The 15717-nt window shown below is 34.8% G+C and overlaps 2 protein-coding genes across 3 annotated transcripts; one reads left to right on the forward strand and one right to left on the reverse strand.

Annotated features, from left to right (window-relative positions):
• The first annotated feature begins 1970 nt into the window (after positions 1-1970).
• LOC133032817 (protein trichome birefringence-like 6) lies at positions 1971-4756 on the forward strand. The gene is made up of 5 exons (XM_061107339.1): positions 1971-3192; positions 3292-3484; positions 3611-3801; positions 4088-4246; positions 4344-4756. The coding sequence occupies exons 1-5, from the start codon at positions 2333-2335 to the stop codon at positions 4654-4656; spliced, it is 1716 nt and encodes a 571-aa protein (XP_060963322.1). The 5' UTR covers positions 1971-2332; the 3' UTR covers positions 4657-4756.
• A 1419-nt stretch (positions 4757-6175) lies between these two features.
• LOC133032816 (histone-lysine N-methyltransferase EZA1-like) lies at positions 6176-12021 on the reverse strand. 2 transcript variants are annotated; one of them, XM_061107337.1, is made up of 16 exons: positions 11871-12021; positions 11624-11720; positions 11251-11531; positions 10998-11162; positions 10397-10481; positions 10039-10233; positions 9888-9959; positions 9107-9735; positions 8830-8983; positions 8279-8499; positions 7715-7846; positions 7422-7509; positions 7287-7334; positions 7081-7209; positions 6773-6850; positions 6176-6675 (listed from the first exon to the last, which is right to left on the reverse strand). In XM_061107337.1, exons 2-16 carry the CDS (start codon positions 11687-11689, stop codon positions 6484-6486), a joined length of 2535 nt encoding a protein of 844 aa, XP_060963320.1. In that variant the 5' UTR covers positions 11690-11720; positions 11871-12021; the 3' UTR covers positions 6176-6483. The 2 variants fall into 2 exon arrangements, with proteins under 2 accessions (XP_060963320.1, XP_060963321.1); XM_061107338.1 differs by lacking the exons at positions 11624-11720; positions 11871-12021 and having other exon boundaries at positions 10998-11167; positions 11251-11392.
• Positions 12022-15717: the final 3696 nt, after the last annotated feature.

A 15717-nucleotide genomic window follows, 5' to 3' on the forward strand; every position in this document is an offset into this window, starting at 1 on the left:
GGATGTTCAAACACCCATGGAAAATTCATCATCGTCACATTGAATTTCATGTTCTTCACTTCTTCCAACTCACTGTAAATTTAATAACACATCAAATTCAAAATCCACAACATAAACTCACCTAAGAAAATCACATGCTTGGGATCGGCGTTGCAGAATCTTCCAGCGCCGATAGCGTGCTTGATTTCGACAACGGAGGGCTGCTGTGGATGTCGCGTGGGGTTTAGATTTTGGGGCTTATTATTCTGTTGAGTTGGGGATTTAGAAAAGTTAGATGGTGATGGTGAGGAGCCAATGGAGTTGGAGATATTTTTGGTGATGGTAATTTTTGGTGATGGTGAGGAGCCACTGGAGAAGGGGAAAGGTTGAAGAAGAAGGTAGAGAGAGGTAAAAAAACAAAAATGGAAAAATTTAAAAAGAAGAAAAAAAACGAAAAAAGAAAAGGAAAAGATAATAATTTATTAAACCAATTATTTATTGTCACATGGCATTTTGAATTAGAAAACAGATCCGTTAGAAAAAGGGACTAACAGACTAACAAATATTGCGACCTTAGGGACTATTACAGCCAATTTTCGAGGTTGGGGACTAACCTGCATTAACTTTAAGTTTTTGGGACTTTTGCCGCGCAATTATCCCTAAAGTTAACTATATGGCTGGGAGTCTCAGTCTCAGGATATTATGATATAGAGCATTGTTATTGGGTTCTAATGGTGCCCAGCACCATCCATAGGTGTCATCTTATTATTAGTTAGCGATATTTCTTAAAATTTATTTTTTTAAGTTATATAGGACCTGCTATTTAATTACACCAATAGCAGTATGACACTAAAAAAGGTGCTAGGCACCATTACTACTCTTTAGCAATTCTCTATTTATAGGTCTGGTAAGGTGTGAAAGAGATGGTATAATAGAAGGGAAATTTGATTTTCTATACTTAAAAAATCATAAATTTTTTTCCCTAAATACATACTTAATAATATTGGTCATATATGACCACATTCCTAATATCCCACAAATACCCCTCCCATTTGAAAAAATCAAAAACTCAAATCATCCATCCATGGCTGCCTCATCCCGAACCTCTCTCTCCCTCTCGCTGACCACGGCTTCAGCGCCCGACCACCACGCCCGGCCACCGACGACTACCCACCACCCCGACTACGCACGACCACCGTCCGAACCACGCACGACCCAACCCCTTCTCTCGGACCCAACCCCTCTCTCTCTCTTCCTCTCTCTCAAACTGAAAAAAAACCAGAGGTCCGATGGTCGGACCACATGGTCCGATTGGGTCCGACCAATCGGACCCATTGGACCAATGTGTCTCTTTGTTTTTTTTTTTGTTTCAGTTTGAGGAAAACAAAGAGACACATTGTTCCGATGGTCGGACCCAATCGGACCATGTGGTCCGACCATCGAACCTCCGGTTTTTTTTTTTTTTTTTTTTTTTTCAGTTTGAGAGAGAGGAAGAGAGAGAGAGAGGGGTTGGGTCCGAGAGAAGGGGCTGGGTCGTGCGTGGTTCGGACGGTGGTCGTGCGTAGTCGGGGTGGTGGGTAGTCGTCGGTGGCCGGGCGTGGTGGTCGGGCGCTAAAGCCGTGGTCAGCGAGAGGGAGAGAGAGGTTCGGGATGAGGCAGCCATGGATGGATGATTTGAGTTTTTGATTTTTTTCAAATGGGAGGGGTATTTGTGGGATATTAGGAATGTGGTAATATTATTAAGTATGTATTTAGGGAAAAAAATTTAAAATTTTTTAAGTATAAAAAATTAAATTTCCCTAATAGAAATGGCCAAATGGGACCTTAAATTTTAAACCAAAAAACATTAAAAACGGATATAGTTACTAATAAATTTATATTTGTAACCACTATCCGGTTATCAATACATTTTCAAATTAAAATTTGAATTATTATATTTATATATATTTTTCGATAACTGGATGTGAAAGAGGATATGACACAGAATAGAACCACACACGAACTAGTGAAGGAAGCCAAGCATTTTGGTTATCAGAAAACAAAAAATAAATAAATAAAAGGAAGCCAAGCATTCTGTGTTTGATGAATGGAGGTCAGAAAAGTAAATGCACATTTATACTTTACTATTCCACAGCGATTATTGCAACTTACAGGTATATTTGGTAAATAAATCAAACTACACGCTTTATATCACAAGTTCACATGTTCTACTCTTCTTTAAGAATTGTTCTTCATTATCTGGCATCAATCAATCATTAACATGCATACCATTTACTAGTATAATAAGATTCTCAACCAATCTCCTTGACTTTTCTTTTTCGTCTCTGTGTGTCTCTTCTTTTTTCCAAACCCAATGAAAGAAGTTTTGGGTATGGATAGGCAGAGAAGTTTCTCCTTCAAACCCAAAAGATTATTGGTTTTTTCTTTGACAATCTGTTCTTCTATTATCTTCATGGTATTATTTTCCATTTGGGTTATCCAACTCACCCCTTCAGTTTTTCAGCAGACCCATCTTCAGTTCAATGCTTCTTCTCTCTTAACTGCTCAATCTCTTACTGGTTTCAATCGAAGTTCTTCAGTAGTAAGTGGTGTTCAAGGTTCAATTTTGATTCACACCCAGTTCAGTAAACATGAAAATGATTCTGACTGGTCAGGGATTTCAGTTATTGGTGGTCTAGAGGAAGAGAATAATGAATCCGAAGTGGTGGAAGATGGTGAAGAAAATGAAGATACTTCAGTAGTAAGTGGTGTTCAAGACCCTCTTTTGATTGATACCCAGTTGAGTAAACCTGTAAATGTTTCTGGGTTTTCTGGGATTTCAGTTATTGGTGTTCTAGAGAAAGAGAGCAGCGAATCCAAAGTGGTAGAAAAAGAAGACGAAGATAAGGAATCCTTAACTGAAAACTCACCACCGCCAATAGTGCGAAGTGAAGTTTCAAGAGATGAAAATGTTACAGAAACTTCATCCAAAAAAGTTGAGATTATCGTGGAGGAGAAGAAGAGTAAAGAAACTGTATTAAGGAAGGCTTTAATTTCAAGTGCAAGAGATTGTGATGTTAGAAGAGGAAAATGGGTTTTCGATGAAAGCTATCCATTATATACAAATACTTCTTGTCCTTTCATAGATGAAGGGTTCAATTGTGAGAGTAATGGGAGACCAGATAAAGGTTACATGAAATGGAGATGGCAACCACAAGGTTGTGACATTCCAAGGTAAATTTTTGGTCAAACATTTGTGTATATGAATAGCTTAGACTTCATTTTCATTTGTTAATTTGAAGTTCTTGTATATTGTTATTTGTTTGTTCCTAGGTTCAATGCCACAAAAATGCTGGAACTAATAAGAGGGAAAAGGCTTGTTTTTGTGGGTGATTCACTTAATAGAAACCAATGGGAATCCATGCTATGCATGTTAATGGGGGCTATTAAAGATCCAACTAAGGTTTATGAGACACATAAGCGTAGAATCACCAAAGGGAAGGGAAACTATAGTTTCCGTTTTGCGGTAACTCTCAAAAATTATTATTATTATTATATAATAAAAATAATAACTCTTTCCTTGCTGTCATATTCAGCTGTAATTTGATGATTTGATTACTTACTTTTTTCTTCGTTTATGTCGTTTTCATAGGATTATAGATGTACGGTTGAGTATTACGTGACCCATTTCTTAGTTCACGAAGGTAAAGGAAGAGTGGGGCAGAAGCGTTTACAGACTTTGAGCATTGATTCGATTGATCGTAGCTCATCAAGATGGAAAGGAGCTGATATTTTAGTTTTTAACACCGCACATTGGTGGTCCCATTACAAAACTAAAGCTGGGTAAGTCTTTTATTGTTAGACAACACTTGTAGTGTTTTGCACCCACAAATCCTGAGATCCAAGGTCAAGAGTTGGGATTCTCTGGGAAGTATAGGACTATCTATTTTCAAAAACTTGCACATGATAGCTCAAATAGGTTGCCATGTAGTTTGCTCCCGTAAGTTTAGAGGTTCGAATTCGATTAGGTGGTTTGCTTCCACAAATGTGTTGGGATTCAACTCTTGGGCTGAGCATCCACATAGCAATATCTCGTGTTGTATTTTAACACTTGTGAAGCTCATTTCAGGATTAACTACTATCAAGAAGGGGGTCAAGTTTATCCACGCCTAGATGTTTCTACAGCATTCAGAAAAGCTTTAACAACATGGGCATCATGGGTTGACACACACATCAACCCAAGAAAAACAAGAGTTTTCTTTCGAAGCTCAGCACCTTCCCATTTCAGGTTTTCACTTTCTTTCTGGAAAGCTCACTTCATAAATGAGAGTTTGAACCTTTTCATGTTAAATGCTGAGTATATTTTATTGTCAATTATTGAGCAGTGGAGGGCAGTGGAATTCAGGTGGGCACTGTAATAAAGCAACTAAACCACTTACTGAAATTTCGAGCACATTTGTATCTGACAAAAATGTAGTAGTAGAAGAGGTGATCAAACAGATGAAAACTCCTGTTACTGTGTTGAACATAACCGGTTTATCCCAATATAGGATAGATGGTCATCCCTCTGTTTATGGTACAAGAAGATCAAACAGTCAAGATTGCAGTCATTGGTGTCTTCCTGGGGTTCCGGATTCTTGGAATGAGATACTGTTTGCTTATTTATACCAGTCCAAACATGGGTTAACAGGATTTTAGCCATGTAATCCAGTGATATTCTTTCTTTCTTTTATTTATTTGTTTGTTTATATCTTGGTTTAGTTTAATTTGGAATGAATGCTGACGATTTCTTTGTAAAGAGCAAAAAAATCTCCCATGATGGTACAGTTAAAAATGTAGACAGATTCTGATACAAAGCAGTTGCTGCTTGTGGAGGTGGAGATTTAAAGGGGTCTCAACATTGTGTAGCAATAGTACAATTACTCATACTAGGATAAATTTTATTTACCAATAAAATGTAATATTATAGTCATAACCCTACAAAAAATAAAATGTTTGGGGTGACATTTTATCCGGTCAACGAAACTGGCTACAGGGGTAATATTCTGCTTACATCACCAAATCCGTACCACTTTTAAAAATTTAAAAATTTTATTTTACAAAACCGGTCCCATTCTCATAATATATATAAATAGATTAATTTGTAATGAAGAAGCTACCTGCTAATAGCTAGGGTGAGACAGTGAGAGTACATTTTCGACTTTTTTTTTTTCTTTTTGAAGAATGCATTTTAGACTTTCAAATTTAAACTTGTACACGTAAAGTGTAGTTCTAATGGGATAGGACAAAATGGCTAATCATCATGTATGATTTATCTTTTTTTTTTTTTTTTTTAATTAATATTATTTTAAATTTTGTGTTTTACAAAAATTATCGATTTAAATGACAAAATAAACCATGTATTTTTTAAAATGATACAATAGTATCTTAAGCTTAATTTTTAATAATTTTTGTTTTTAATATACCAAATTTGAAGATAATTTCTAACACTAATAGATACAGAAAACATAACTAGTTGTGTAGATCGAGTTATTATTAAATTTTATTTTAACAAAAAAATTAATTTATAGTACTATTTTAAAAAATACAAAATTTAATTTATAATTTAACAAAATAAAAATTTCAATCGAAAACTTTTACAAGTTAAAATTTAAAATGATATTAACTTTTTTTTTTTTCAATTAAAAGTTGAAGAAAGAAAACTTGTCAAGTTTTTTCTTTTAAGTATTAAGCTGGATAAGATTTGACCCGCCCTAGTTAGGAGACCTTAATGGGGCAGGATAAGACAGGCTGTCCCATAAATAGTTTGATTCTTTAGTTATCTATAGCCATTTCATATGTTTTGAAATTCATAAAACACACGTTATTTTATAGGGAAATTTACATGGTATACTATTTTTTTTACAAAAATACTGTTAGGCGAAATTTTTTACTTTTTTTCTGTGTTTTTTTATAAGTTTCATACTGCAGTATACTGTGTTAAGTTTCACTGGTGTTCTACTGGTGTTTTTTAATTGTTCTACTGTTGTTTTGAGTTGTCCTGCTTAATGTTTTACTGGTGTTTTATAAAAACACAATATTTTTGAAAAAATTTCTGTGACAGTATTTTGTAAAAATTCACTCAAATTCCAGTATTTTTGTAAATTTCCCTATTTTATAAGCACCATTCTATAACTTATGGTAGTTATTTGATAGCATAATTTGACTGGTCATAATATAAGCAACCTAAAATACAAGTCTCCGTTATTGTATAAGAGCACCAAACGATGATCTTTGTAGTACCTTACATTGATAAACTACAATTTGATAAGTGCTAGTAAAAATTTCTAGCTTATTGCCAAATGTAATAGTACTATTAATTTGTTGGAAGAATAGATATCTAGAAGCATATATTCATCTATAAGACATTTCTCATGTATAAAGGTTTAGAATAACTTCACAAAATCACAAGCTTTCCTTATGATAGAATAATGTGAGAGTTGACTCAATAATAATTCATGGTATAACCTAATTTAAGTTTACCAATCAATGAGATTGGTGTTTCTTTGCCCTGCCTTGAGAGGCTGATGATTCCTCCCTCTTAGATCCCTCAGGTTTTCGAGCCCACACAGGAGCTTGAGCCGGTCCATAACGGTAATCGTAGAAGATCTCCTCACTAGCTTCGATATGATCTTTGGCAAAAATGCCAACCCGATGATCTCCAGCTACCAACATTACCTACATAGAGCAACATATTTTGCTCACCAAAACTCAAACTAGAAATGAAAGAGCATTGGTCAATCAGTGGAGATGGAACTCGAATGGAGATAAATACCTTAGCATAGCAGTTGGGATTTGATGAATGGTTTGCAAATTTTAACTTATCGCCTTTTCGATAAGCATCAAGGACATACTGTGACAAACAAGGTGGATAATTTCACATCTCAAATATTACAGTATCAGAATGAATTCAATGCAAACTAGGTCCATCTTACTACAAAAATATAGTACAGAACTTATTCTGAAAAACTTGTTATAGCATGTATAAACCCAAACCCACCCCCCCCCCCCCCAAAGTTTTTTTTTTCAAGATTAAAGATTTAAGCTCCAAACAAGGTGCCGAGAACACCAGAGAATACTTGCCTGGTCATTTAGGTCAAAAAGAAAAGATGAGTTTGCACGATCATATATCTTCCCACGCTTATCAGCTTCTCGATGGGAAATAAGTTCACCGGTATATTCTCCAAGGTAGTCATTTTTGTTGACAGAGTTCTGAAATTATGTTGTAATTTTGTTAGAACAATTCTTTATGAGTTACTATGCAACAGATTTTACATACATCCCCTAACCTTTATAAAGGCCCCCCATCCAGCAACATCAGACTTTGCAAGAAGAATCTGAAAGAAAAGAGGGAAAACCATTCTTTATAGTATTTTTCTAATATTTAAGAGACAATTTTACTAAATTAAGGCTTATATTCCCACCCTTTGTTGTTGCCTCAGAAGAAGCCTCATGTTTCCGCATTGGCCATCTCCTTGTCTGGGTGGCTCCTCTAGTGTACCATCTCCACAACTGCAATCAGAAAGAGATACTTATAGGCCACCACTAAAAGAGAATCAATTTCCAAAATAGGAGGCGAAATGAGAAACAATAAAGGAGATGTCGTGCAACTCTAAGGTTGAATTGTATTGAAAACATAATTGAGCACTATTTAAAAAGACAGGAAGTACCCAGGAGAAGCAAAGTAAACACATTTGCAAAGATGCACTTCATTTACCTGACCCAACAATTTCGACAAACATCTGGATCACATTCACGTCCAGCAGCAAAGCACGGGCATTGGCGACTTCTGCATTGACTCTTTGCACAATGGCATCCTCTAAACCGATTTTTGCAGCTCTTTGAGCACCTGAGATATACAACCTAACTATATTAATTGAAATTATATCTCATTCATCTAAACTCAAAAAAGCAGATCTTGCAAATTGGTTAGTTATATATTTAAATATCAAGTATAATAGCTCAGCCTTGGAAGTCTAATTTTATTGTTTTTGCTTACTATGTCAAGGCATCACTCTAACTGAAGTGCTAAGCCACAGTGTAAATGACCTTCATAGTTTTACATTGAGGGCTTTCTCTCAACTTGAGATAAGCGGGAATCAAATGAAGATACCCAGTATGGACCCTAAGGGAACATAGCTCGTAGGCTTATGTACCACTCATTGAACAATAAATGGATTTTCCTTTGATCTTGACAAACATGAAATATCCAAGATAGCACCTAAATTCTAAACTCCCCTTTTAATTCTAAGCTACCTACATTCAAGATAATTTAACATACCCACAGTATTTTTCACAGCAAGTTCCATTTACTAGGCAGGGGCACTGCTTCCCACACATAGATTCGCAATCACATGGTGTATATTGCTTACTGGACTGGTTCTTTCCATCGGCAATTCTTTTCCAAATTGATGGGTGACCAGGAGACTTCATAGAGTATTTAAGCTTTCGGGCTTTGCCCCTTCTACGGATCAAGCGAGACTTCGCTGGCATCTCTTGGTCCTTAGAAAAGGAAAAGGAAAAATAATGATAATAATAAATTTCTATTCTCGGGTTTGCAGAGCCAATCGGCAATCTACTAGGCATATTGAGTAAGAGAGAGTAAATTAACAAACCATTATACATGAAGAACTCAAAAAAGTGAATGAAATCTATAGTATCATCTTGATTATATCTTACCCTCTCCATCATCAAAGAAATATACTCAGAACACTTACTATCTTTTTGTCAGTCAGGAAAAAGGAAGAAAACATGTCACTTATCTTTTATCCTAAAAATTAAGCATGAAGCAAGCAAAAAATAATAATAGATTAAAAAAATAATGATACTAACTGTATAATCTGTCTCAGTGTTCCCATTTTCATCCATAAATAAACTTGGTCCAGCAAAAGATCTGCGCGGCATTGATACTCCACCCTCGCGCATGTAACTAGAGACCTCTAAGCAGGTCTTGAAGCCAGAAAGTAAGTTCCTGGCTATGAGGCAACTGAAAAACATGACATATAAATTATGTGGGGTCCAAATAAGAATTATTTAGCAGATTTCAGGTTCTAATGATGGCGTAAATAGTAAAATTGTCATGCAGAATGTATAGAACCTAAACACAGACCTATTTCTTCCAAATATCTCCAATCCTTTCATATATAGATCTTTCTCCATTTGTTTCCACTCAGTGCTACTAGATATTTCTAACACTTTTCCTTCTTTGGAGGAAAATGGTTTCAACTTCAGTGATTTCTCTACAGCTTCTGATTCATCAATGGAAAAATTTCCAGAATTCTTGTCAATCATCTGATGTTCACTTTTGGTATGTAAAACAACATCAAGATGTCTACTTTTGGTGCTAAGCTCGGAACCCTGAACTGGAATATCTTCTGTAGTTCCACTTTTGACATTGAAAACATTTAGTCTTTTCTGTTTTTTATTTGATGCGTCGAGATCATCAGAAACCCTGGCTTGTTCTAGTCCTGTGTCTATTTGCTTTATGACCTTGCGCTTCCCCGTGCTCTCGTAGCATATTGCCATCGTCGTAGTTATATCCACATTTGGAGCTTCAGCAGCTTCTGAAATGCAAATAGCATTTGAATTAGCAGGGACAATTTCTTGAGAAACGGATATATCATCACTTGTAATGTTTGTAATAATGTTGGCAGTAGTAATGGGTTCTTCAGAGATAGAAGACGGTAATATGACATTATTAGACTTTGGACCCCCTGGCAAGCTTTTAACAATATTTAACTGCAAAAAATATTGACATAATTAGAGTTTAAATTCTATGGGAATATGACACAAGAAGAATTTGAACATATATTGCATAATACAAATCCAATAGATACAATTCTCACATTAAGATATTGAAAAGACCAAGCGTTAAAAGAAAGAAGTCTCACCTTAAGATAACACTGATCACTGCAAGGCTTCCTATCATCTTCATGTTCAGACCAATACATCTGCTTTTCATTCTGTCAAAGCAAACTCTGAATCAAATATAACAACAAATGAGAAACTATAGGTAACCTACACACCAAAAACAAATCTTACAGGTAAAACAACTGTGTGGGAACAGCCATGAAGACGGCAGTCAAATACCATGCAACGCCGACAGAAAAGGTTATCAAAAGAATCTAAAGCATCTGTAAGACTCTTGTTCAGCAACATGCCCTTTCCAGGTTCAAATACCTTGCCATTATTAGGGTCGAGTTCTTCGTTCTTTCCTATGATTGTGTTATATCTTTCCTTCACATATAAAATTCGAATACATCCATGACCAGATCAGAAAACAGCAATGCTAACTACATTTAGTTTTGTTGTTTGGTCTGAGAATTAATACACATATAATGTGCAGAACTCAAGTTTCCTCCAAAAGACATTAAGTCATAAATAAATTAAACCAGACTACCTGAGCTTCCAGAGTACTGACTCCAATAAAATTGCTCACAGTTTTCACCACTTCCTCACCTAGCCCATGCTCGCCAAAGATTGTGCTGTCGATTCAAAAGTAAAAAACAAAGTATAAGTAGAGTTTTTCTGTTTTGGTAAGATCATTTCATAAAGATGAAATACGATGACATCACACTACTTGTACAAACCTCTTAGTTGGGTATGGCAATCCGCAACACTTTTAGGAACACTTTTATATTTGAAAAGTAAGATTGGATTATTTTTTTTCAACAAAGTTAGGGGGAATGAAGAAAAATTGAAAATTAATCCAACACACTAACTATTCCACCTAGAATTAAATAACTTTATCTCATGAAAAGCTTAAGATAATTTTATCCTCTCCAATTTCCTATCTTCATGTAAGGAAAAAAAAAAAAAAAAAAAAAACTATTTTCTCATAGGCAGATATGATCAACTCTCATTCGGATATTTTCTTATATATCATGATCCAATTACATACAACAGTCTCCTGCTTTCAAGACATGACTTCAAGACTGTAGCTCAGTATAATTTAAGCCCAAAACTGTACATTATTGTCTAACATATCCTGTTAAACTTACCACAGAATTCGGTCTTCTCCTTTAGAAAATTCTCGTTTAGCTTCCTCGGGTTCTAGAATTTCTTCCTCGCTATCACTGCATATCAAAGCCTCACTCCCATGTTCTTCATCATAGTAAATTCTCCTCCTTCCAAGCACTGATTGATCATCAGCCATTCTCTGATTTCTGTACTGTGTATGGCACATCTCAGATAACAATACAAAATCTATAATAAAAATATTAATGAATATAGAAAAACGAAATGTGCTCATACTTTTGCAAGAATATCCAAGTGGTATAAGGTGGTAGCCTCTCAACATAAGGAAGCTTAATACTCGATTGGGGTACAAAATCATGATAGCTAACATGATCTTTATCACCAAAACCTTGAGCACATCCACTGAACTTGCAAAGAGGATTCTCTATTCTCCAACAAAGCGTTTTCCCACCTCCATTCCCCTCCTCTAAATTTGAATTACCTTTGGTAGTTTTTGCTAATGACAATGTCTCCAATAAATTAGTTTCTAGACTCCTCCCATTATTTTCAACCTTTTCCTGATAAAAAAAACTCATCAAAAGTGAGTGATTTTCAATCAAAACACCACAAAAAAAGAATAAAAAAAAAAGGAATAATTATGTATACACACTCTTATTTCAACAAGCCTCTCTGCCAGAATTTGCTTCTTCAGCTGATTCATCTTATGATGAGCCATGGCCTCAAGACCATCACTTGGCTATTACCCCCTGTAATAAAATACAAAAACAAAGGTATAATCAGAGTCAGACAGGCTATATGGTCATCGGATATGATCCAATCAGAAATCGAAACTCGATTGATTGAATTATTGGTTTTCAAAAATATAATTGAGAAATAAAATTTTAGAATCAACATACCGATTGTGATGAGAAAGCAATGATCATAAACCAGAGAAACAGTAAAATTGAAGAGAAAAGGGTTAGAGAAGAGAAAGGCTGACTCAGCGCTTTGGAGTGGAGTCGCTTGGTTTGGACACCATGGCTGGCTTCGACGCTAATCGAGTGAGGAAAAAAACAAAAGCCTCAACAATAATAATAAAACGGACGTCGTTTTAGATTGCCACGTGTCAGGATTCACTGACGGGGCACCATGCTGACTGACTTTAATTCTTTTTTTAAAAAAATTTAAGAGTATTCATAAAATATTTAACCTAATTTAATTGTAGATATTTTTACTTACGAATTAGATTAAATTAAAACATTTAAAATTTATAAAAATATTGATTGATAGGTAAAAAAAATTATACATATTTGTATATATATTTTATAAAAAAATTATATACACAATTAATTTTTTAAGAGTGCCTTTTTATAGGTTAATTTACAAAACTATTAGTTAATTGACTACAGTATTTGAATCTCGTTCATCGAATCGTTTTTAAGTAATTTGCTGAAAAAATCGTATCTATGTTAAGAACAAATTTTGGACTTGAAATTTTTAGAATTGCGATATGAGTGTGAGACATGACTTGATGGATCTCTGAAATAGTTTCAAAACACAAGTTGAATCGTGTAAATCAGATCAATATTGAGGGAGTTATGATCATTTTACTGAAGGTTGTTCAGCACCCTATGGCCAAGTTGACACTGAGTGCCCAAACTTTAATTTTTTAATGCCTAAGTGATATGTTGACACCACTTAGTCAGATTCTGCATCCTGGTGAAGTTGTTCACGTTAGTCTTTGTGCCCTAAATAAAACTCTATTTCAATGTAATCTATTCTATTCAATTATCAATAAAGAAACAGATTTAATTACATTACTTGTTTAATGTGTTATTTGGTTCATGTGATCATTTATTTACTTATTTGATTAATAAATTAATCTAAATCCTTATCACACTGATATTCTTGTTTATTGTGTTATCAACACAATGGAAAGTAAACAAGATTGTGTAATTAAATGTATTCCTAGATTTATTAGTATACAAGGTTTAATTGATATGATAATCTACAACATAGTTTACTTGCACCTTGGATAAGTGTTATGTCCTTTCTAGGGCATTGGTTAAAGTAAGCTTGGGTTGGATGTATGGAGTATGCATCGGAAGAGACCGATATTGAACTTGAATTAGATATGATAAATTTATCGTAATATCTATTCAATTCAATATCACCTAATTGATCATAGATCAATTGATCTCAATTCTGAGATGGTTAGGTTCGATCTCAAGAGTGTTATTTGTTTTCTTTGATTTGTTAGTTAAGTCTACCTTTTAGTCTGGGTGATACATACATTTTGGGAACACGATAGTACAATTGAGTGGGAGCGCTAATCATAGATATGGAATCTATAACTTCTATCCAGACATATATAGAAGTGAAACGATGATTTCCTTCGAGCTTAGCTAAATAAATAAATGATAGAGCGATCATTTTAATGATTATGTTAGTTCACTAAAATATCATTTATAAGTGGCTAAGTGTTTTAAAAATAAAATACATTAAAAGGGTGTAACGGTAGTTTTGTCCCTATGCAATGTAAATCATCTATAAAGGATCATTGATTATTGGGATTATAACAATGGATAATTAATAGCGTATCTATATTGTGGAATATATAGAGCGTTCTATGTAACTGAGAGTGCAATTCCAAGTTTTATAGTGGTTCAACGAGGAATTAATAAGTTAGAGAATTTACCTGGTAAATTCTAGATCTGCTTATTGGAAGCTCGATTATATAGGCCCATGGTCCCCATACTAGTTGAGACAAACTGCTTGTAAGACTCAGTTAATTGATTTTAGTTAATAAATTTCAATTCTAATAAAATTAGACTATGTCTAGTTTATGAATTTTCACTATGTTATGGCTTGATTGTGAAGAAATGGTATTTTAGAGTTAATTTACTAATTAAGAGACTTTGTGGAGTCTAATTAATAAATATTATAAATGACAATTTTATTTCATAATTATTTTAATTATTAAATAAATAGTTTTGGCATTTATAGGGTTGAAATTGCAAAAAAGTGGTAATTGTGAAAATAGATAACATAGCTGAGAAAATTGGCAAAAACCAAACTAATGTGGGACCCAATATGTGGTCGGCCTTAGTGTCAATTTTACTCTATTTTTATCAATTTTTTATTCCAAGTAATTCAACCCTAACCCTAGTGGAAATTAGTATAAAAGGAAGGCTATGGTCTCATTATCCAACTAATGCCTCCAAAGCTAAAAACCTAGTTTTCTCTCTAGGTTTATGAGACCTCTTCCTTCTTCTTTCTCTATTTCGAAAACACCATAGCTATTCTTCACAAACCAAAATTCAGCCATTAGTGATTGAGTGCATGCCCACACATCACAAGTGAGTCCTCAAGCATAGTATGTAAGATTGTGAAGAATCCAAACAACAAGAAGGAGAATCAAGCTCAGATCTTGGTGATACTCTACTACAGAAAGGATACAAGGGTTAGAGATCTGGGCATTGGGTGTTTCACAGGTGCCTTCCTAAGACTTATTTTGATACTTCTACGACATTCGAGATTGCGAACGAGGTCTCCTACCCCATTTTTGACTATTTTAAGAAGAATGTCCAGAGCAAAAGCAAAAATATGCAAACTAGGTTGCATGTCAACCTGGGTGCAGGGCCCAGTGCCATGTTAAACTGGGTGTTGGGGCCCTGTTCTGGCTCCCTGAAAATCTCATTTGCTCCTCGAGATCACATGCATCTTCGTTATTTCTAATGACAGAAAAAAAAGGTCAAAACACTTTTTCAAGAAAATGACTAAAAATAGCCCAGGTTGACAAAACTGGGTCTAGTGCCAAGTGTCAACCTAGGCGCTGAGTCTAGTTTTTAGCCACCAGCTAACTCAGTTTGATTCTAAAAAAATACATGTATCTTAATCTTTGACAAAAACAGAGAATATGCCAAGAAGACTTCTCAGAAAAACTCCTTGGAAATGATCCAGGTTGACAAAGTGTCAACTTGGGCGCTGGGCCTAGTACCAGGTCAGCTTAGGCGCTGGGCCCAGCACCAGGTCAACCTGGGCGTTGGGTCCCAGTTCTGACCTCCAGAAGACTCCGTTTGTTTCCTAAAACACTAAAATCTTAATTGTTGATGAAAACGGGGAATATGCCCGGAAGTGAAGAGGTTAATAGGGAGAACCTCGTGATCGATCTGGACAATGAGGAGACCTTGGAAGAGGTTTTAATCCTAAAGAGGAAAGCTAACGGTCGAGCTGGCAAGAAGATTAAGCTTGAAGGTATCACTTCCAAGGAGATGAAAGAAATGGCTCGCGAAGAATCATCTGGGAGTGCTTTTCCAGGTTGAAGAAGAGACCAATCTTCTCCAATTTTTCAAATCTTCTTTTTTGCCTAACTGTTTTGAGTTGATCATGACGTTTGGCTCAACGCAATGTGGATGTTGTTGCTGAGACTATGTTGCAGCTAAAAACTATCTGGATTGAGTGTGGCACATCTATCCGATAAAAGGAAAGTTGCTCTTGAAGAGAGAGATGACGCAAAAGATGCTCTTGACAAAGCTGTTGAGAAAAATTTTAGCTCTCTATTTTGTGTGACGATTTTTTGACTTCTAATCTTCTTTTACTGTAACATTTGAATGTATATTTTTGATTTCTTTCTTTTTTAGATAAAAAAATAATATGATTATTTTTTTTTTCTTCTAATAGATTTATTAAATAAGGCTTATAAATTAAATTTATTAAAATAATTGATTTTTTTTTAATTATTTTACTTTAGATTTAGTATCT

This window comes from Cannabis sativa, chromosome X (genome assembly GCF_029168945.1).
Source record: "Cannabis sativa cultivar Pink pepper isolate KNU-18-1 chromosome X, ASM2916894v1, whole genome shotgun sequence".
Classification (NCBI taxonomy): domain Eukaryota; kingdom Viridiplantae; phylum Streptophyta; class Magnoliopsida; order Rosales; family Cannabaceae; genus Cannabis; species Cannabis sativa.

Bases quoted from the DNA above. Each gene is read 5' to 3' on its own strand.
- LOC133032817 (XM_061107339.1), top strand. From the start codon at position 2,333: ATGAAAGAAGTTTTGGGTATGGATAGGCAGAGAAGTTTCTCCTTCAAA. The intron at 3,802-4,087 runs GTAAGTCTTTTA...AGCTCATTTCAG, and splicing joins CATTACAAAACTAAAGCTGG to GATTAACTACTATCAAGAAG. The intron at 4,247-4,343 runs GTTTTCACTTTC...ATTATTGAGCAG, and splicing joins TCAGCACCTTCCCATTTCAG to TGGAGGGCAGTGGAATTCAG.
- LOC133032816 (XM_061107337.1), bottom strand. From the start codon at position 11,689: ATGGCTCATCATAAGATGAATCAGCTGAAGAAGCAAATTCTGGCAGAG. The intron at 11,532-11,623 runs GTGTGTATACAT...TTTTTTTATCAG, and splicing joins AGAGGCTTGTTGAAATAAGA to GAAAAGGTTGAAAATAATGG. The intron at 7,510-7,714 runs GTAAATGAAGTG...TTCTGATTGCAG, and splicing joins TGTCGAAATTGTTGGGTCAG to TTGTGGAGATGGTACACTAG.